Source organism: Chiloscyllium punctatum, chromosome 16 (genome assembly GCF_047496795.1).
Source record: "Chiloscyllium punctatum isolate Juve2018m chromosome 16, sChiPun1.3, whole genome shotgun sequence".
NCBI classification, from domain to species: domain Eukaryota; kingdom Metazoa; phylum Chordata; class Chondrichthyes; order Orectolobiformes; family Hemiscylliidae; genus Chiloscyllium; species Chiloscyllium punctatum.
Window position 1 is genome coordinate 20,631,408 of NC_092754.1, and position 22,597 is coordinate 20,654,004.

General features: G+C 44.5%; 2 protein-coding genes across 9 annotated transcripts in view; both read left to right on the forward strand.

Annotated features, from left to right (window-relative positions):
- LOC140487027 (pleckstrin homology domain-containing family G member 5-like) overlaps positions 1-17,384 on the forward strand; it is a 133,527-nt gene extending 116,143 nt beyond the window's left edge. For all 8 annotated transcript variants that reach the window (XM_072586409.1, XM_072586412.1, XM_072586408.1 and 5 more), the window contains 10 exons: positions 269-418; positions 1,029-1,139; positions 1,326-1,475; positions 1,953-2,090; positions 6,432-6,551; positions 7,702-7,834; positions 8,345-8,460; positions 8,805-8,953; positions 10,072-11,064; positions 15,629-17,384. In XM_072586409.1, coding sequence (XP_072442510.1) covers positions 269-418; positions 1,029-1,139; positions 1,326-1,475; positions 1,953-2,090; positions 6,432-6,551; positions 7,702-7,834; positions 8,345-8,460; positions 8,805-8,953; positions 10,072-11,064; positions 15,629-15,638 — 2,070 coding nt within the window. In that variant the 3' untranslated portion in view covers positions 15,639-17,384. The remainder of the gene's footprint in view (positions 1-268; positions 419-1,028; positions 1,140-1,325; positions 1,476-1,952; positions 2,091-6,431; positions 6,552-7,701; positions 7,835-8,344; positions 8,461-8,804; positions 8,954-10,071; positions 11,065-15,628) is intronic.
- A 66-nt stretch (positions 17,385-17,450) lies between these two features.
- Positions 17,451-22,597, forward strand: part of LOC140487028 (tumor necrosis factor receptor superfamily member 25-like) — a 45,071-nt gene continuing 39,924 nt past the window's right edge. Inside the window, exon 1 of the mRNA XM_072586416.1 lies at positions 17,451-17,532. Within this exon, the coding sequence (XP_072442517.1) occupies positions 17,479-17,532 (54 nt within the window). The 5' untranslated portion in view covers positions 17,451-17,478. The remainder of the gene's footprint in view (positions 17,533-22,597) is intronic.

Below are 22,597 nucleotides of genomic sequence, written 5' to 3' on the forward strand. Positions count from 1 at the left end.
GATAGACTGTACCCTGACCCTCGGTGATTACTTATACACTAACTCTTGGCATTTGTCTGTACACCTCTTGGTGATTGCCTGTAACTGACCTTGGTGTTTGCCTGTGCATTCGCCCTGGTATTTGCCTGTACACCGGCCCTAGTATTTGCCTGTGCACCACCCTGGTATTTGTCTGTGCACTGATTGGTGTTTGCCTGTACACAGATCTGAGCATTTGGTCATTGAAGTTGAAATACTGAAGACTAACTTTACCCATGGTGCCATGCAGGTGGAGCCGAAGAAGCTGTTCTGTAATGTGCAGGAGATTATCCAACTGCACCAGAAGTTGTGGCAAGAGGTGATGACTCCAATGTTGCAAGCATCCAGAGAGAGCAAAGCATTACTCAATCCCATCCATTTGCACAAGGGATTCAAGACAGTAAGTCACAGGTGATGTACAGGCTGAGGGCAGGTGGAAGGCCTGGGCTGGGCTGGTGCAGACAGATGGCTTGAGTAATAGTCAGGTGCTATGGTACATCTGTTAGACTCTGGTGAGTAAAAAGATGAGGTTTTATCCTGTGCCTGTTGAAGTGACTTGATGCTGGTGGGACAAGCCATTGGTAAGCTGTTATGCACCTACTATTCTACATTGTACCACCTGAGACAGGCACAGGAAGCAGCCTTGTGCTATGCTCCAAGCTGCCCCGATACACCATCTGCTGGTGTAACTGTATTGGCTGGCTAGCATTTCCACTGTCAGTAGGTGGAGGTCAACAATGAGGACTCTTTAAAGATGGAGAACAGTGGGATTGAAGAGAAGTGGGAAGACTCATCTCTTGTGGAAGCAGCTGCAAAAGCCCCAAAGCTATTGATTTTAATCAATTCCAAACTTCTCTGAGATTAGTCACAACATCAAAACTAGGCCCCACTTGTCCAAACTTAACAGGAATTTCCTTGTTTGGTTATAATTTGCACAAATAGTTAGCTCTTGAGCGCTAGACAATTGTTGTTTCTAACACTGCATTAATTATTTGTTTTGTCTTTCGCAGTTTGGTGTGCACTTTAAGCCTTACATCCAGTACTGCATGGAGGAGGAGAGCTGCATGGAGTATATGAGAAACCTTCTCCGTGACAACGAACTCTTCAGGGTCTATATAACGGTCAGTGTCATCCAGTGACCTCTCCCTTCTCCAAGTGACAGGATAGGGATGGACAGGGAGGGTTTCATGGATTTGCTCTAGAAACAACAGAGAGAGATGGGATCCAGAGATGGACAAACTGATAGAGTAGTACTGAGAGTGAAACAGTGTGCTCCCCTTTATAATTGTTTTTGTGTCCCTTTTCAGTGGGCAGAGACTCATAAGCAGTGTAACCGCCTGAAGCTCACTGACATGTTGGTCAAACCTCATCAACGACTTACCAAGTACCCGCTGCTTCTCAAGTCTATCCTCAAAAAAACCGATAACTCTCACGCTAGAGATGTCATCGTTAGCATGGTATGTACACCTTGTGGTCACAGTCAGTGACACTCAGTTGGTCCCATTCATGCTGTTGGCCACAGTCACCTGCTCAGTCACACTCACTCATGATTATTTTTACATGATGTACACACTTCATTCTATCGGTTTTACTCATGATGTCATTCTTGCTCACATTGTGCGTCTCATTGATGCTCCTGGTCAAACTCTGGCTATTGGCTATGCACACCATTTCCTTCCCGTGCTCACTCCTTTGATTGTCCTCTCGCTATGTCATACCTTCACCTATGGTCACACTGCCATTCATGGTCCTAGTATTTCGACCCTTTTCTTGGCCTCAGTCTTGTGTCTGTATAAATATGAATTCTATTTATCCATGTAGCCAGTATTTGACTTGGTTCAACATCCTGAGCCCATCTCCAATGACTCTTGAGGCCTGTGATTGATTTGAGCTGTCTCTTTGGGCCTTAACTTGAATCCTTTTTTCATCTCCAGGTCAGTGCCGTTGAGAGTTTTATTGTGCACGTGAATTCCCGAATGCATCAGCGGCAGGAGCAGCAGAAACTAGCAGAGATTATCAATCGCATTGATTCTTATGAGGTGGTGGATGGGAGCTCAGATGAAGTGGAGAAGGTAGGTGAGGCAGATAGTGAGAAATTGAAACACAGAGGTGAGAGAGAGAGAGACAAGAGTGATGAAACACTGGGAGATAGAGTGATACTGACACATGAGGGAGAATGAGGCATGAGGGATGCAACCTTTGTGCATCTCGTGAAGCAAGTTACTCTTCCATCCTGCCAAGTTTGTAGAAGGTCAGAAGTCACATGACACCTGGGCCTAGTCTAACAGGTTTATTTGAAATCACAAGCTTTCGGAGCGCTGCTTCTTCGTCAGGTGGACTATAACCTGGTGTCATGTGACTCTAACCTTGTCCATCCCAGTTCAATACCGGAACCTCCACATCATGGCCCAGGGTATAGATCAGAGTAGACCATCCTTCCCAGTAACACAGTTCAGGAGCCAGCCTGGTTTATCATTAAAAAGTGTTACGACATGGGGCAAACCCCATCTTGCTAATTTAAACCTACAACACCGAAATGATTTAACCTGTGCAGTAATCTGTTAACATTTGAGAGGCAAAGTACTATCCCAAAAAGTCACTATTCAAAGTACAAAAAATTTAAGAACTTTATTCTTTAAGTCTAACATAAACTAACAATTATATATAACTCCTTTCTCTAACCTATCTTTTACTTTCCCTTCTACAGTACTGGTCTGATAAAAGCTCCAATTAAGATTTACCAAAAATATTTTGATTTCAAAACCAGCCAGCTGTCAAATCTTCTCTTTGTATCTTCCTCCACCATCTTCTTCTTCGGGATTTCTGTTTCACAGGTCATTGATAGATAAAGGTACCTTTAAGAGGGCTATCCTCCAGGCAGTCTGCATATATTGGTGGCTTGGCAGTTATCTCCCAACTGTTCAATTTTTCCTGATCTTAAACTCTAAAGCATCAGATCGTTTCATTGGTTTTAGCATTGTCAAAATACTAAATTCAAACTTGGTTGGAGGTTAGTATCTTGAGGCATAATTTAAACTGATTGGCCAAATTTGAATTTGTTTTTTTGCCTCATAGCACCCCAGATACTGCTGGCTGCTGGACCAAATGTTACATTGTAAATTCTGAAATACTGTGTGTTCTTGCTAAGTCCTTCAACTCTGTTAAAGGTACAGTACCCCTTACCCCTTCATAACAAAAGTCAGAATAGAAGCAGACCACAAGCCTAAACCAGCCAGGTCAGAGTTTTACTCTGATGGTCCCTTTTATGCTTTCTTCAACTCAGAGTGAAAAACATACAATGATAATTTTGTAATTCACAATTTCCCTAATATTAAAATGGCTGAGTACAGTTCTCACTGATCCCTATAGCTATCTCAAACATTGAAAGGATATTTTACTGATTTTTTTTTTAGTTATACATGGAATATGGGCTTCACTTGTTCGGCTGGCATTTATTCCCACCCCTAATTGTCTTTTGGGAAGCTAATGGTGAGCTGTCTTTTTGAACCACTGCAATCCTTGAAGTGTATGGATTCACACAAAGCTATTAGGAAGCAGTTCCAAGCTTTTGACCCCAGACATTACAAAGTCACAGTGATGTAGTTTAAAGAAAGGATGGGTTGGAATTTGCAGGTGGTAGTGTTCCCATGTATTTCCTACCCATGTCCTTGAAGGTATTAGAGGTTATGGGCATGAAAGGTTCAGCCATTGGAGCATTGGTGAGATGCTGTAGAGCACCTTGTAGATGTTAGACACTGTGACACTGCATTGCTGGTAAAGATGGTGTATGAGATAGTAGTCAAGCAGATTGCTCTGTCCTGGATGGTACCAAGCTTCTTGAGTGTTGTTGAAATTGCACTCATCCAGACCAATGGACAATATTCCGCCATATTGCTGACTTGTGCCTCATAGGTAAAAGACATTGGGGAAAAGTGGAACTGAGTTACATGCTACAGAATCCTGAGCTTGTAGCCACAGTACATTTATAAATGGTCTAGTTCCATTTTGGTCAATGGTAACCCCCAAGATGTTGACAGTGTGGGAATTCAGCAATTGTAATGCCATTGAATGTCATGGAGCAATGGTTGGACTTTCTCTTGGTGGAGATGGTCATTGACTGGCATTTGTGCAGAGCTCGGGGGAGTGGTGTTCCAAGATTAGTGCAAGGATCTCTATTGTTCACCATTTGCATAAATGATTTAGACATAGGAATTGAAAGTACAGTATCGACATTACAGAATCACACCAAGTTAGGCAACTCTGAGCAAGATTAGAACAAATTGGCATAGACTAGTTCAACCAAGGGGTCTCTTTCCTTGCTGTATGACTCGATGACTCTAATATATAAGGCAATGGGTGCAGCCATTGCCAAATGAATTTGAATGTAGATAACTGTAAGGGAGTATCAGCAGGCCATCTACATCTTGAAAAACTAAGTATCTAAATGAGGTAGAGAAGCAGATAAATTCAGGATACAGATGCACAAACCATAACTCAAAATACATGAGAATGGCAAGCACAGCCACCTCCAAAATCCCCAAATTATACAGACAATCTGCCACATAGTGACCAATCAGGGAACAGTCATTAGAAGAAAATGATGAGGAGCTGCTCACAAGGGTTAATATTGAGCCTGTCAGCAGCAAAGCTGGGACCCTTTAATTGCAAGGGCAAGGTGAATGTTAGTGCTCATGAAACAGGGGCAAAAATAGAAAGCAAGGCCGTACAACAGGAGACCAAGGCCTCAGGATGGGGAGAGAGACCTGGGGCCTATGGGTTTACTGAGGCTGCAGTCAACAGAGGGGAGCCGCAGAGGGGGAAATGGTTGGGGAGAAGAGCTGTGGATGAAGAAGGGGATGGGTAGAAGTGCTGTGAAGTGGGGGAGAGTTACCGCACAAGGCCAGGGGTAGAGTGCTGCCAGGTTGAGGCGATGTCAAAGAGTTGTGAAGTGACAAAGGGAAGGAACAGCTGAGGAGAAGTGAAGGGGTATAAAGTGACAGAGGCACTGGAAAGGGTGTTGTGGATTTGGAATGTGGTTCGTGGAGCTGCAAATGGTAGGAAGGTTCTGAAAGAGGAGTGAGGGACGACAATAGGGAAAACAATTTTAAAATTTCATTTCAGAAACACTCAGCTAACTGAGAACAAGAAAACTGAGATAATAAGGTCTTTGTAAATTGATATGAATTTCCAGGTTAAAACTGCAGAAGTTTAGGAGCAATTATGTCAGAGAAAATGGTGTGGATTTAATTGTAATGAACACTGTGTCAATTCTATAATTTAATGTTCGGTAGATATATTTAATAAAGGTTTGAATTTATATGTTATCACATCTCAAAATTATTTGCATATTATGAATTATTTGAAGTGCAGCGACTGTGTTTGAGAGAAACATAACAGTTTAGCTATGATTAGATTAGATTCCCTACAGTGTGGAAACAGGCCCTTCAGCCCAACAAGTCCATACCAACGCTCCGAAGAGTAACCCACCCCACTCTGGCTAATGCACCGAACTCTATGGACAATTTAGCATAGCCAGTTGACCTAACCTGCACATCTTTGGAATGTGGGAGGAAACCGGAGCACGATCCCACTAATCTGTGGATAGCATGTGTAGGGTGATAGCCTTTTGTGTATTACAATGTGTCAGAATTTTTTCAGAAAAGTATTTATTGCCAATTTATGCTTGTAGCCTTTTGTTGATTTAAATACTATAGCGTCTATGAGATTAGTGTCTTCCTTGTGTATTTAGGCTTTATGTTTATGATTGTTAGGGATATCAATGAATATTTCTGTTCGGTTTTCCCAAGTGTCCAAGTCACCCCTATGTCAACACAAGTACACAGGCATTGTTACTAAATGTGTGCATCCCCTTATGAAAGAGTTAGAGATTGCAAAAGGACTCCTGAAACCAAAAAAAATCCCTGAAAATCAAAACATAGCCCTCAAATCTCAAGAGGAGTCAAAAAGCGCAGCCGGTCAGGCAGCATCCAAGGAGCAGGAGAGTCGACGTTTTGAGCATAAGCTCTTCATCAGGAATACATGAGGATGGCATACACTCCAGGTCACACCCCAACCTGCCTTCAAACTACATCACTGTGACTCTATCATGTTTGGGGTCAAATTCTTGGAACTGCTTCCTAACAGCTTTGTGTGAATCCATACACATTCTCCCAAATCTCAAGAGGAGCCCTTGCAAAAAGAAAAGTATACATTGAGTCCTTTGAATATCCATTAATCCATTGAAATATTAATCAATTATGAGAAAGGATGACTGACATTGCAGGAGAGCCCAGAAGTGCTGCTGTTAATGGGTATAGACTGGCAGGTCCTGACACATCCTGTGAGCAGAGCAATTGGTTCGAATCTTTGTGAGTAAAGCAGCCAGGTTCTGACAGGGCTTTTTGCTGCATTAGGTTCTGAAGGAGTTCTGCCACTTGGACCTGATGGCTCCGATGCTTGGGACTTCACCTGACAACACTCGGCAACTGCTGCTTGAGGGAAGCCTGAGAATGAAAGAAGGAAAAGACAACAAGGTGAGCCGACACTCGAGAGAAATTGAGGGGGTAAGATTATTGGATGGATTTGAGTGAGTCTATGATCAAAGTGCTCAGCCACAAATTGTCCTTTGAACCAACTCCCCATGGTTGCTCTCTCTACGTTTACTGCCTCAATGTAGAATCGCTGACTGCTCTGCTATTGTGTGTGCCAGAAGTTGCACAAAGATTCTCTGTTTTTTGGTCTCTCAATGTTCAGTCACTAGGTTTCTTAATGTACAATTTCGCAGTCTCTGGGTTTCTTGGTTCAATGTCTCAGTTTTTGGGTTTCTTGGTCTCTGGGTTTCCCACTGTCCAATATTTTGGTCTCTACATTTAACAATGTCCAATTTTTCAGTCTCTGAGTTTCTCAGTCTCTGGGTTTCTTGGTCCAGTTTCTCAGTCTCTGGGCTTCTCGGTCCGGTTTCTTAATCTCTGAGCTTCTCGATCTCTGGGTTTCTCAGTCCAGTTTCTCAGTCTCTGGGTTTCTTGGTCACTGGGTTTCTTGGTTGTTGGGTTTCTTGGTCTCTAGGTTTTTCGGCCTAGTTTCTCAATGTCTGGGTTTCTTGTTTCAGTTTCTCAGTGTCTGGGTTTCCCGGTCCAGTTTCTCAGTATCTGTGTTTCCTGGTCCGGTTTCTCAGTATCTGGGTTTCTTGCTTCAGTTTCTCAATATCTGGATTTCTTATTTCAGTTTCTCAGTGGGTTTCCCAGTCCAGTTTCCCAGTGGGTTTCCCGTCTGGTTTCTCAGTATCTGAGTTTCCCGGTCCAGTTTCTCAGTATCTGGGTTTCCCGGTCCAGTTTCTCAGTGTCGGGGTTTCCCGGTCTGATTTCTCATTGCCTGGGTTTCCTGGTCCAGTTTCTCAGTATCTGGGTTTCCTGATCCGGTTTCTCAGTATCTGGGTTTCTTGTTTCAGTTTCTCAGTGTCTGGGTTTCCCGGTCCAGTTTCTTAGTATCTGGGTTTCTGGGCCACTGGGTTGCTCGCTGTCTTGTATTCAGGTCTCTACATTTAATTAGTGTCCGGAGTCTCGGAGTCTCGGTTTCCCATATACAGTCTCTAGATCCAGTCTCTTGGTGCCACAGTCTGCACACAGTTGGGTGGGATCATTCCCTACATTTCTATATTTACCCTACAAACACTTTCTGTTACAGATGGATGTTTACTGTTTCCTCTTCACGGATATTTTTCTTATCACCAAACCAGTAAAGAAGATAGAGAAGACCAAAGTAATCCGGCAACCATTGTTAGTGGATAAAATAATCTGCAGGGAGCTGAGAGATCCCGGTGAGTTTCATCAAAACTCCAAGTGTTCCATCATACTCCCTTCTTGTACCTTATAGATACATGGAAGGCATTGGGAATTCGTGAGTGAAACCTTTTGCAAAATAATATCCAATATCTGACCTGCTGTTGCACTCAGTGTTGATGCAGCAGTTAAGTTTCTAGGCAGCAATGACTCCAGGATGTTAATGGTGGGAGATTGACCAATGCTGATGCCGTTGGATGTTAAGGGACAGTGGTTAGACTCTGTTTCCTTGGAGATGGTTGATGCCTGACACTGGTACACAACGTGAATGTTACTTGCTACGTATCAGCCCAACTGTGAATGTCATTCTTGTCTCTGTGTTTGTGGGTCTGGGCTGCTTCAGTGACCAAGGAATGGAGCTGAACATTCTACCATTGTCAGAATCCATCCCAACTTCAATCCACAAAGAAATGTGTGTTTCAGGACACATCTAGAGTCTGTCTGTCTGTCTGTCTCTGTGTTTCACATTTAACAATCTCCATTCCTAGGCTCCTTCCTGCTGATTTACCTGAATGAGTTCCGCAGTGCAGTCGGTGCCTTTACCTTTCAGGCCAGTGTAACTGGACAGTCCAGAGCATGGATTGAAGCCATATTCAACGCTCAGGTAATGGGCAATTAATGGGGAGGAGCTGTACCTTCAGGGGATGGGAGGTGAGGGGATTCAATATCTAGGTACACACTGATGAAAATCAATCAGAAAGTGGTCACAAAGATACCACAGCTATGTGTGAAACTCAGAACTGCTCATTTCCACATGCACTGTTGTCCTGTGTATGGAGGTGTTGGAAAAGGCTAGTGAGCAGCTAGATTGACCTTTGCCACTCGCAATGTTGAGTGTCCAACATCTTAAAATAACAATAAAACATTGAAAAAAATCTAGGATCTGTGCCTGACCATCCATTTAAAGCATGCTGATCTAACCCGCACACATTATATTTAACAAACTAGAACCTTCTGGAGAGATTACGGCATTTGGAGACTGCGCAGAGACATAGTCAACTGCCTGATGAAGAGGATGCAGAGTGTGGGATCCCAGCAACCCAATCACCAGCCCTTCTACACACGTACTCTGACGATATACTTGATTCAGAGCACGTGTAAGTATGGAAGCTCAGCTCAGCCCCTTTCCTTAGGTCATCACTCTCAGCAAAGGTTACCCTTCAGCCTGTGTCTGCCCTCAGTCTGATGGACAATAATTACCATCATGTTTCTGTACAGATGGGTATCATTTACGTCATCTCACCACCTCCTCATACCAGCCAGCAATTTCTCGAAAGATTGCAGATTCCGATGCTTCCTTCAAATCTCCATTTCTGTGTAATCTCTGATCTCGGTGTTTTAAGTTACCTTTACCCAAATTAAACTTTAAAATTTGCCAATTTTAGACTGTCAACAACAAAAATGAGAACTTTGTTAATTAGTGAAGTTGTATCTGCGATCCCACAAATGTTATAGATATTTCCTGCCCTCTTTCACTCGGTCTGCCTTAACTCTCTCTCCCTGCATCTCTTTGTTCAACCCTCTCTCTATCTTGCCCCCTCCCCAATGCCCTTTCTCCAAGCTTTGTTTCTCACATGTCTCTGTCTTTGATTCTTTCTCTCTTTCCCATCCACTTTTCTCTGATTCCTAGTCTTTCTCTCTTCCTTTCTCCCTCTTTCTCAGTTTGTCTCTTTTACCCTGTGCCTCTGTTTTCCCTGTTACCCTCTTTCTCTTTCCCCATCTCTCTCTCTCTCTTTCTCCATCTCCCCCTTTCCCCACCTCTCTCTTTTTCCCCGGCTCTCTCTCTTTCCCCGTCTTTTGCCCCTTCTCTCTCTCATCCTGTCCCTCTCTCTCACCCCATCCCTTTCTCTGCCTCTCTCTTTCCCTATCCCCCATCTTATTCCCCATCAGGTGACAACCACCTGATGAAGGAGCAGCGCTCCAAAAGCTAGTGCTTCCAAATAAACCTGTTGGATTAAAACCTGGTGTGTGTAATTTTTAACCCATCTCTCTCGCTATCTTTCCCCATCTCTCTCACTCTCTTTCCTCATCTCTCCCTTGACCTGTCCCTCTCTCTGTCTCTGTATCTCTCTCGTCCCATCACTCTTTCTCTTGCCCTATCTCTCTTTATCTCTCTCTCACTCTTTCTCTCACTCATTCTCTCTCTCTCTCTCTCTCTTTCTCTCTTGCCCTGTCTGTTCCTTGTTTCATTAATCTATTTGTCTGTTGCTTGCAGTCATTCAGACAGTGTGCCAGAGAGGATTTCGGTTGTAATGATTGATGTGAATGAAGATCTCTCCTCACCTGATACGGAAGGAGCCACCTCTCCATCTGATGATACTTCACTCCGGAGTACAGGATCCTCCAGCTCTCCAAGCCAGGGATTACCCTGCAATGGGCTCACTTCCTCAGGCCTCTCGATTCCCAGCACCAAAGGCCAGCTGCTGAAGGCTGATGCCTGCCGCTCAGCCTCCGTGGACAGTGCGTACGGCACCTTGTCCCCAAGCTCCATGCAAGAGTTTGAACAGCAGCAGCAGCAGCAAGAGTCAGCAGATGACGATAGCGAGTCAACTCCCCGCCAGAGAGCAGCCTCACCACCGGTTCACTGCCAGAGTCTGGAGCAGCCCCTCTCTCACAAACTCAACAACCTCAAATCAAAGTCGGAGACCAACCTTCATCAGCTCGTTACCACAGAACCTTGTGTCTCGAGTCAGTCGTCTCTGAGTAAGAGCCTGATGAAACTCTGTGTGCCCGTTGAAGAAAGACCAGTCCAGCTTCCAGTTTCCGATGGCACAGTACCCAATCAGTCTGTGCTCCCCGTTCCTTATTCACTCACTGCCACCAAAGTAATGGAGGTTCTCAAGCGAGCAGAGACTCAACAGCAGAGAACAGTTCCAAGCCCCAGCTCCCGAGAGAGGGCTGCAGACACCAGCGACAGTGAGCTGTCTGAGGTGGAGGAGGTGAACTTTGGACCGAATTTGGAGCCAAGCTCCGAGCCTTGTACATTGTCCCGCTCCGACATGGAGAGTGAGCGGACCTCTCCGTCTGGTACAGACGAACTCGCGGACCCTCACGGTCAGGCCAGTGGGCAGCCGAGCGGCAGCAGTCCCTCAGGACTTTCCAAAGGGACAATGTCAGGCCCCCAGGCTGGGCAGCATCGCAAACTGACCTTGGCCGAACTGTACAGAATGCGGACCAGCCTGCTGTTAAACTCCACATTGACTGCATCGTACGTCACTGTACCCTGAGGGGCTGAGGGCTGGAAGGAGGGTGGGTGGGAGTTTGTATCTGAGAGGGCAACAGGGGAGAGATGGAATGGGGTTGGTGGTGGTGTAAAGGGACTGAGAATGGGGTTGGAGATGAGGCGGGGAGGCAATGTCACTGAATTCCTTTTATTCCTGTGGCCACTCAGTAACTCTTAATTCCAAGGAATTGGCCTGCTCCCTAATTCCCATTGAGGAGATTAATCTTTGTAGGTATCATACCGTGTAAACCAGACCCAGTCCTTTCCTATCCCTGATCCATCAATACCTCCATCTCCCCTCAGTTGGCCTCAATGTCCCTGAGTCAATAATAAAGGGGTGAGTGGCCAATGGATAGCAATCCAGAGGTGGCAGCTGGAAATGAACACTGAGCACAGGGACATAAGTGACTTAGATGCCTTCAGATGCTATGTTAGGTGCTAGAGAGCAAAACAATGATAATTTTATCATTTTGAAATTTCAGCATTTCCTCAATGATTTTATTTTAAATATATGTTCATTCATGGGCACCTCAGGCAAGACCAATGTTTCTGGTCTCTCTAATTTCCTTGAAGCTGATAGTGAACCACCTTCATGAACTGCTGTGATGTAAGCCTACCCCACTGTGTGGGAGGGAGGCAGTTCCAGGGGTTGGATGCAGCGGCAGTGAAGGGCAGTAATATATATCCGGGTCAGGATTGTGTGAGACTGGCAGGGAAAGCCCCAGGTGCCAAGGCTCCCACAGATTTGCCAGAGGTCACAGATTCCAACTGATGTTTGATAAGGTTCCACACCTAAGAGCCCATGGCATTTGGGGAGTGGCGAACTATTAGAAGACAGAGTTGGATAAAGGAGATATTTTCAGAATGGCTAAAGGATAGCTAGTGGATTGCCAGAGGTGTCAGTGCTGGGTCTGCAGTGATTATGATTAATATTCATGACTTAGGTGAGGAAAGTAAATGAACTATAGCCAAGTTTGCGGCTGACACAAGAATTGGTGGGAAGGCAAATGGTGAGGAACAACATCAAGAGTCTGCAGAGTGTTAAATAAATGGGCAAAAAAAAAACTTGACATAGGGTCATACAGCATGGAAACAGACCCTTTGCTCCAATCGCCCATGCCAACCAAGTTTCCTAGTCTGAACTAGTCCCACTTGCCTGCATTTGGCTCATATCCCTCTGAACCATTCCCATTCATATACCAGTCCAAATGTCTTTTAAATGCTGTAATTGTTATGGCCTCCACCACTTCCTCTGGCAGCTCGTTCCATACATGCACCACTCTCTCTGTGAAAAAGTTGCCCTCAGGTCCCTTTTAAATCTTTCCCCTCTGGGAAAATGTGAGGTTTTGCACTTTGGCAGGAAAAACAGAAAAGCTGAATATTTAAATTGAGAACTACTGCAGCATAAATGACTCACAGGTCCTCATGCATGAATCACAAACAATTTGCATCCAGGTTCAACTGGTAATTGGGAAAGCAAATGGAATGTTTGACCTTTATTTCAAAGGGAATGTTATATAAAAGTCAGAAGTCTTGCGAAGAATATTCAAGGTTCTATTTGCACCACATTTAGAATACTGAATCTAAGGAATGATATATTGGAATTGGGGGTGGTCTAGAGAAGGTTCACTAGGTTCATGGAAGGATTCCTGAAGAAGGGCTCATGCCTGAAACGTCGATTCTCCTGCTCCTTGGATGCTCCTTGACCTGCTGCGTTTTTCCAGCAACACATTTTCAGCTCAGTAATGGAAGGATTTTATCATGATGAGAGGTTGAGTAGTTTGGGCCTTTACTTCTTGAAGTTTAGCAGAATGGGAGGTGACCTTATTGAAGCAGGTTTGGGGGAGACTGACAGGTTTGAAACTAAGAGGCGTTCTTCCTTGTGGGAGAGTCTGGGACAAGAGAGCATCATCTCAGAGTATGGGATCAACAATTTAAGACAGAGCTGAGAAGGAATTCTTTTCTCTTAGTGGGTAATGAAACTGTGGAATTATTTACCCCAAAGGACTGTAGAGTTTGGCTGAGGTAGAAATGTATCTGACAGTAAAGAAATCAGCGGGTCAGTGAATGGTACAGCAGACCTGATGGCTGAATGGTCTATCCTTGCTTCTATGTTTCATGGTCTTATTTGAAAAGTGTTGATAAATGAGGCATGGTGAGATGCTTCAATGTACAACTGTGCACTGACAGTGAAGGGAGTGAATGTCTAAGCTGGCAACTAGTGTACTGATCAAGCACCTTTCTCCTGAAGGTGCCAAGTTTTCTTCTAGTACTGTTGGAGCTGAATTCATCCAGGCAAGTGCAGAATATTCAACCATCCTCCTGACCTTGCCTTATCAAAGTTTTGGACAGTCGGGAGATGAGTCACTCATCACAAGATGCTGGTCCAGCTAAGCTTCTGGTTGATAGTTAACCCCTCAAATCATGACTGTGAGGATTTACTGGAGGCCTGTGATCAGTGGAGTTCCACAGGGATCAATGCTGGGTCTACTTTTGTTTGTCATTTATAAAAATAATTTGGATTAGAGTTTAGGAGTATTAGCTAGTAAGTTTATGGATGACACCAAAATTGGTAGTATAGTTGGCAGGGAAGAAGTTTGTCTAAGATTACAAAGAGATCTTGATCAATTGTGCTAAAGGGCTGAGGAGTAGCAGTTGGAGTTTAATTTGGATAAATACAAGGTATTGCATTTTGGTAAAGCAACCAAGGGCAGGAGTTATACAGTTAATGTTAGGGCTTGGGTGGTAGTGTCAAAGAGAGAGAGACCTAGGGGTTCAGGTACATAGTTGGTTGAAAGTTGCATCACAGGTAGACAGGGTGGTTAAGAAAGTATTTAGCACACTTCCTTCATTGCTCAAACCATTGAGTGCACGAGTTGGGATGTCATAGTGAGGTTGTACAGAACATTGGTCAGGCCATTTTTGGAATACCATGTACAGTTCTGGTTGCCTTGCTATAGGAAGGATATTATTAAATTGGAGAGGTGTGGAAAAGATTTACATGGAGGTTACCAAGATTGGAGGATTTGAGATTTACGAAGAGACTGGATAGGCTGGGACTTTTTTCACTGGAGCATTGGAGATTGCGGAGTAACGTTACCGAGGTTTATAAATTCATGAGGGGTGCAAAAAAGGTAAATAGCAAAGATCCTGTCCCTAGGGTTGGCGGGGGGAGGTTTCAAAGCTAGAAGGCATATTTTTGAGGTAAAAGGGACCTGACGGGCAACATTTTCACACTGAGGGTGGTTCAAATGTGAAATAAACTGCCAGAGGAAGTGGTAAATGCAAATACAGTTACAACATTTAAAAAACATTTGGACAAGTACATGAATAGAAAAGGCCTGGAAGGATATGGGCCGTATGCAGGCAATTGGTACTAGTTTAGTTTGGGAAACTTGATGGGCATGGACTAGTTGGACCAAAGGGTCTGTTTCCATACTGTATGACTCAACAACACTGATGTCAATGCCACTTAAGGTCATGTGGCGATGGTTAGATTCTGTCTCAGTGGAGATGATAATTGCCTGACACAAATCTTTCTGACATATGCCGGAGAATATCATGAGCAGAGGCTGTATAGTGTAGCTGAGCGAGTACAGCAGCAAACATAGCAATAAGCAATTTAGCCAGCAAATCTCCCAACAAATACCCGCCTTCCCTCAAATCATTTCCCTAACCCTTGCCAAAGTTGTCTCTCTCCCTGCATGTACAGGTGTCTTCCCCCACAAAACTATTGTTTCATTTTTACCATGCATGAGCCTCACCCCTGCAGTATGTCCCCTCCAACCAACTTGCTTCTGTCACCATCGTCATGCCTTCGATGTCATTCTCCATGCCTGGGTGTCTTCGACATGTCACTATGGTTCACATTCCCCAGATATTTGTCTCCTGCTGCATCAATCCATTTCTCTGATGTCTACTGCATCACCCAATGTCTGCATCTTACACACACACACACACACATACACAGACACACACAGGCGCATACAGACATATACAGATACGCACACAGACACACATACAGATACACAGACGCATACAGACACACACAAATACACACACAGACACATACAGACATGCACATACACAGACACATACAGACATACACACACACAGACACATACAAACATACACAGACATGCATACACACACACACATACACACAGACCTTGTCTCCCCCCCCCCACCCCAAGATGTCTCTTTCTCTATCCCAGATGCCTTTCTCTGTCCACCTGTATTGACAAGGGCCCCCAGCCCTCCAGTCTTTGACCTCTCTCTCAATGCTATTCCCCACCCCAGGTTTCAACATCCCCTTCCCAGATGCTATTTCCACTCTGAAGATTTTATCCTCTGAGTTAGGACAGGAACATTTTGGAAATGTACAGCACGAAAAGGGCCAACGTTAGACCTCCGTTGATTCACTCAACTGTCTGTCCAATTGGTTCTGTTCCTTGGCTCTTTCCCTATAACCCTGCAAATGTCTCCTTTTTAAATGTTTAACATCGGGATGTTCTAATTTATCTGAACAATCTCTTTGCTCCATTAACAGGGAAGTGTAGCCTTGCATTGGGCGTGAGCAGTGGGGCTTGGCTGGAACTCTAATGGATGGAAAGGCATGGAACGTGAACTCTGACCTTCTGAGGTGCCACCATCATGATCCTTGGAACATTCCTGCCCGTGCTCAGAAAGGAGCTGAGAATTCTGTCAATGCTCATCGACCTGTTACAGAATCAGTGTGGACAGCAAGCAATGAATGAAAGTGGACATAGTGCTATGGGAGTGAGGAATGTGTATATCAAGCTGGTGACCTGTCCCAACATTCGCTCTCATGAGAATTAAAAATACACCATAATATTTTAATGTATAAAACTTCACCCAGCTCCCAGGGGTGTCTGGGGCTGCCTTTTGTATGTGGCAAAGAAAAGGAATTGAAAGTTTGAGTCCTTTTTCTACTCCCATCTCTTTCCTCCAACTCTGTTGATCCATTTCAGCTCCCTCTCCTCACCAGTCTCTTTCTCTTCGCGCTCTCCTACTCCTCATCCTCTTCCCTCTTGACGTGCCTCCTCTCTCTGTTACTGTCTCCTATCCTCTCTCCGCCTCTCTGTCTTGTCCCCATGGATCTCTCTCTCATCTCACTCTTCACTTGCTTCCAGAGATGCCATATGACTGAACAAGGAATGGCCCCAGCCAGTAGGTGGCTTTGTTAACTGTAAGTGTATTGCTCTGCCACTGGTCATCGGGTTGGTGGAGACTAAAGGGCTAGTGTACCTACTCTAATGGAAAAAGGGATGCTGTTGTAGCATGGGATAGCACATCAACATCCCCTTCCCCCAAACCGCTCCCCCCCCCCCCCCCCCCCCCCGCAGTGTTAGGCAATTGAAAATTCAGCCAGGAATCAGGTACCGTCCAGGGAGTATACACATCTGCGTGGGTATGCACAGTGTCTCAATCACTGCTCGGGCCCGTACAAGGAAACTTCCCCTCATAGATTTCAAGCTCTTAAGTTATTCTGAAAGTCTCTCACTGTCAAATTCCCACTTGTGTACTGAGCCGCTTCCAGATTGAAAGCTCCTTCGCCAAACTGTTAACTCCTGAACATGGTGAAGGATCCGGACAGTGTAGGAGATTTCCTCTTGTCGGTCTGCAGCTGCTGTTTGCTTCCCTTAAACCAGCAATATTGTTTTTTCCATTAATAATGTATAAAGTTTCATATTTATTAAGCTTTTGTGTTTATTTTGTTTGTGTGCTGCCATTGCATTTGGTATTAGAATTTTTTTTCACCATCCTCAACATCAAACATTTTCACTGCCTCTTATATAGTCTGTCACTGCTCTCTAAGTGTAACTCTCTCTGTGTCTCTCCAAGTCTCTCTGTTACTCTCCTTACCTCCAAGTTTCTCTTGCACTTTCCTCTATCTCTATATCTATTAGTCTCTCAGGAGTTTCTTGTTTCTCCTGATCGGTTGTCCCACTCTCTGTTTCTCCTCCCTGTGCCTGCCTGTATGTTTTCTCCTGTCTGTTTATCAGCTGTCAGGCATTCAATTTGTCACTCTACCCATCCCTGTCTGACTCTTTTTCTCCATTCTTGTCTGTTAGTGTCTCTTCTACTCTCAGTCCATCATTACCATTGGCTCTCTCCATTCTTCCATTCTATCTCTTTCTCTCTCTCTCTCTCTCTCTCTCTCTGCCACAGTCTCTGATCTTTTTAGACTTCTCTGTGGTTCTGTCTGTTCCTGTCTCCTCCCCTCACCCACTGCCTGTTTCACAATCTCATTTGAATCTTAAAAAGCCATTTTTATCAGCAAAGCAGTGTTCTGAGAATTGTGTGTCTGTGGGTGCTGGATTGACAAACAACTTCACTTAGATTTTGAGAATCAGCTCAAAGCTGGAGCTCAGTACCATGAGGACTGGGATTGGAACCAGGAAGTGCAGCTGGCTGTTGATTTGGATTGGGGTGAGTTATCGAGGTTGAATAAGGAGCAGGAGCTAGAGTAACGATTTTAACCATGACTTGGAGGTGTCAGTGTTGGACTGGGGTGGACAAAGTTAAAAAAAAATCACACAACACCAGGTGATAGTCCAACAGGTTTATTTGGAAGCTCACAGCCACCTAATGAAGGAGCAGCGCTCCGAAAGCTAGTGCTTCCAAATAAACCTGTTGGACTATGACTTGGTGTTGTGTGATTTTTAACTAATTTTAACCAGAACTGAGATTGCAATTGGAGTCTTTGGTTTATATGTAAAACTGGCAAAATAATTTTCATCACTTAGATTCATTCTTAATTCTTTCATTGTTTTTTACAAAGTGATACTTTATCCCGTTAACCTCTAGCTGGTGAGAATTAGGTAGGAGTGCAATCGTAGCTTGGTCGGGCTCTCTCTGCCCATTTTGCCTCCCTGAATTCTGTAAATTTAGGAACAATGTGCTCTGACAACGATTTATTCAAAACTGGGTAAACCACTCATAAACACAGGAAGCTTTCTCAAAAAATTGGTTCCTTTAACGTATTGCCTTATTATTTTTGTTTTTTGATGGAGGCATTGTCATTTAAGTGATTTAACGTTAATGTGGAGAATCAAATCATTGGAGAGACCACAAGTTTAAAATTAGAGAGACCAGGCAGAATTCTTATCTCCAGGAAATGCAAGTATTCAACTCCTTTGAAAATGATCCGTTTTCCAATCTGGCATGATGTGGAGCAGACTCAGGTTATTGGGCTAAGCTACAGAACTGTAAATATTCCCTGGGATTCCACTTCTCCAGGAATTGGTAGCTGGAATATTTTGGACCCCAGCAATTGCATTCAGAGGCATCAAGTTATTTCAAAATCAGAAATCCCAGGTTTTATCACTTATGGTAATTAAATGGGTGAAACCTAAACGAGTAGCTATTGCGCTGACTCCTGAGTCATATTCTTGATGTCAATCTGGAAACCACATTAGGTCTCTTTACAGAAGCCCTAGTGAAAGCAAAATGGTTAAACAACCATGTTGACAGTGGACTGACTGTGTGAAATTGGGTCCTTGTGGTTCACTACTTCCAACCCAAATTGGGTCACGTTGGTTTATTGAGAGGATGGTGACAAGAACTGGAGTTGGTGCAGGCCTGAGGAGAGGGCCCTGCTGCTCTGAGTGAAAGATTCCCATCTCAGGCTAGCTGTGAGCAGTCTCTTAACTAGAGCTGAATGGGTATCACAACAAGCCCCTGTATAGGTCTGGGTCTGAGGAAAGGTCTTTGCCTTGGACTAGATATGTAAACATGCCCTCAGTCTATTTGCTTTTAGGCCTAGCAATGTCTCAAGTTGGTGTGAGGACAGTGAAATAGCTCCACTGAGGCCAGTATCCCATCACAAAGTCGCCCTTTATTTACACAAGCACATGACACTGATCCAGCTAACACAGAGCAGGCTCCTAGATTAAGCAGAACCTCTGACCCTTCTGTTTATATCTGTCAGTCAGGAGTCCCTAATTGGACCAGATTAATAGCCCCAGTCAGGGACCTCGTATTCTATGAGGGTCCAGCTGGCTGACCTTATTCCAATCACTACATCCCTCCTCCTCGAAGTCTGAGACGTAGACCTGTTCTTTGTCTTGTAGCCCCTCCTGTGGTGTTTTTGCACCAAGTCTGGTCCCTCTGATTCAGCCTCGGAAGCAGGTAGTGGGTACCAGACTGTAGCCCGGCTCCTGTGCCCACAGTTTCTCGGCCAAAGTTCATTTTCTTCCTCAGGCGGAATGGGGTGGAGACTGAGACATCTGCTATGTCTATCTAGTCCTCAGAGTTTTCTTCAATGCTGGATGAAGGTGAAGAACACATGGATTCCAATAGCCTTTCCAGCTGTTCTGAGGGACCATGATGTTTTGCTCCTGCCCCGTTTGCGAGTTTGTGGCTCTCATGTGGTCCATGTGCTTGTTTAGGATGACCTCACTTACTTTGTATATCACAGAATCTGACCTCACATCGACCATGCCTCTTACCCATGCAGGGCCATTTCTGTGATTTCTACATCAACATCATCCCCGAAAGTAAACTGTCTCTCTCACTTAGAGGAATCTTGTGTCCGGTATTGGTATCCTTGGTGCAGTTTCACCCTTCCCTTCAGGTTTGGGAAGATCAGATTTAATCTGGTGTGGAGCCTTCTCTCCATCAGCAACTCTGCTGGAGCTCTCCCTGACATTGTGTGAGGGGTGGTCCTATAATCAAACAGGAACTGGGACTGTTTGGTATTGAATAAAACTGTAGGCTGTTTGTTTAAGGCTGCCTTCAAAGTTTAGACTGCTCTTTCTGCCACACTACTGAACAATGGATGGTATGGTGCTGTCCTCATGTGTCGAATATCATTTGACTTTAGGAAATATTTGAATTCCCTGCTGGTAAATGATGGCCTGTTGTTCATGACCAATACTTGCAGGGGTCTGTGTATTGCAAACATTCGCAGCTTTTCTATCATCATCCCTGTGTTTAACAGATATCCAACCACCTTGAGTGGGTGTCTACAATGGGTAAGAACATTGAGTCCATGAAAGGAACGGCATAATCGATGTGTAACCCAGCGATTCCCACAAATGTGGGGGGGGCTGCTGGCAGTAATTGTTGGCACTCTGGGCACTACCCCAACCAACACGACCACATTGGCATACAGTCCTGGCCCTCAGACATAACTTCTGACCAACATCCTCATTTTGGAAACGCCTGGATGCGCTTTGGTGGAGATCAGCCAGTATCTGGCAGTGACCTTTACTCAGGTTAATCACTCTTACTCCCTATGATAGAATGCTACAGTGATCTGATCTCACTGGGTCCAGAAAGGTTTCAATTCTGCTTTTGATAGCTCTTGTGTTTTCTTCATCACCAACAGCAGTTTTGCCAGGATGGGATTGTTTTGTGTCCACAGTCTGGTATTGTCAGCAGTGATAGGAAGGGTGTCCAAAAAGTTTAAAACCAGAACGGTCCCTTCGAGTGGTGGCACCACTGGTGATGTATCTGCCAGTGGGAGGTGGCTCAAGGCATTTACATTTGCCAGCTGGTCTACCAACCTGCAATTGTACCCGCTCAGAAAACCACCCACCATTTAATTTGACCTGAAGCAATGGGCCATGGCCCTGTTCTCTTTGAGGAGCCTTAGCAGTGGTTTGTCATCCGTTACTATTACAAATTTATGTACGTAAAGGTATTGGTGGAACTTTCTCACACCAAAGATGACGACCAAATCTTATTTTTCTATCTGAGCGTATCTTTGTTTGTTGTCAGCCAAAATTGGGGAAGCATACACTACCGGGCGTTCCTCTCCGCTGGGCCATCAGTGAGCCAATACTGCCCCAATACAGTATGGAGAGCCATAGCGTGTCAGCACCACACCTCGCTTGGGATCATAGTGGGCCAGCACCTTCGATGACGATAACCACTTCTTCACTTCCTTAAAGGCTACATCTTGGCTGCACAGCCATTTCCAATGCTGCCCCTTTTTCAATAGCAGGTTTAATGGTGCCAAGGTGGAGGCCAGGTTACCTATGAATCTTCTATAACAATTCACCAATTCAAGAAAAGATCTAAGCTATGTTACAGACATGGGAGCCAAGGCACCTTTGATCACCCTCACTTTATCTTTCAACGGGTATAGCTCGTTCTTGTCGACTCTGTAACCCAAGTAGGTCACTTGGGGTGCCTGGAATAGACATTTTCCCTTCCTAAGGCATATCCCAGCTTTGGAGAAATATTTAAGCACCAAGTCCAAGTTCTTTCACTGCTCTTTATTGGTCTTCCTTATTATTAGTACGTCATCCAGATAAATGCCGACCTGGGGTAGGCCTGGTAAAATGTTCTCCATCATCCGCTGGAAAATGGCACAGGTTGATTATACCCGAAATGGCAGTATTGTACCAATACTCGATTATTGGTACAAACCCTTATGGATATTGATTGTAGCATACTTCTGAGAATCCTCATCTAACTGCAATTGCGAGTACAATTGGCTCAATACCAGCTTTGTGAAGGACAGCCCCCCCTGACAGCTTTGCATATAAATCCTCTATGTGAGGAATTGGGTATTTATCCAGCTCTGAGAAGTGGTTTGTCATTTGTTTAAAATCCCCCCCCTCAAAAATGAAACAGTCCATCGGGCTTCACACTCAATATGGACTGGTGCTGTCCATTCCACAAACCGTACTGGTTTGATGATTCCTTTGCTTACCAGCCTAACTTCTGCCTCTACTGCTACACACAAAGCAAATGGCACTGGGCTTGCCTTGCATTATCGTGGAATTGTTTTTTGGTCAACAGGTAAGGTGGCTTTTGCTCCTTTGATTTTCCCTAGACCTTCCTGAAAGACTTCTGGGTGTTTAATTAGGACTTCACTCAGCCATCTACTTGCTAATTGAAAAATGTTGTGCCAATCATGTTGAATCTTTCTCAACTAATTTCACTCCATCAGGCTTAGGCCGGAGTCTTTTACTGCAGTCAGTGCTAACTGAACCAGCTGCTTCTCATTACAGACTAGAACCAAAGTTGTACTCTTAACCTGTATTGGTTCCTGGTGGAGGTTCTCAGTCTAGCCAAGGTCTTAAACAACTTAAGAGATGGAGTTCAGTGTGAATTTTGTTAAAGTCTGATTCCGTAATCAGTGATACAACCACACGAGTATCAACCTCTATTAGAACCAGGTGACTGTTGAACCAGATGTTTATTTTGATCAGTTCTGATTTGGACATTCCTAAACAATTTAACTGTTCCAAGCTAGATATAGGTGGGATCCAGGGTTTGCACTCTCCTGGGTAACATTCATTCCTGACGAAGGGTTTTTGCCCGAAACATCGATTTTCCTGCTCCTCGAATGCTGCCTGACCTGCTGTGCTTTTCCAGCACCACTCTAATCCATACTCATACTTAACATCGACCCAGCTAGTTCTTCTTCTCAATTCAGGCCCACTGGGACTCAAATCTGCAAGCCAGAAGCAACTACAATGGCCTGCCGGTCCATATCCGCCAGAAAATGTTAACTGTTCGGCCAAGGCTTGGCTTTGTT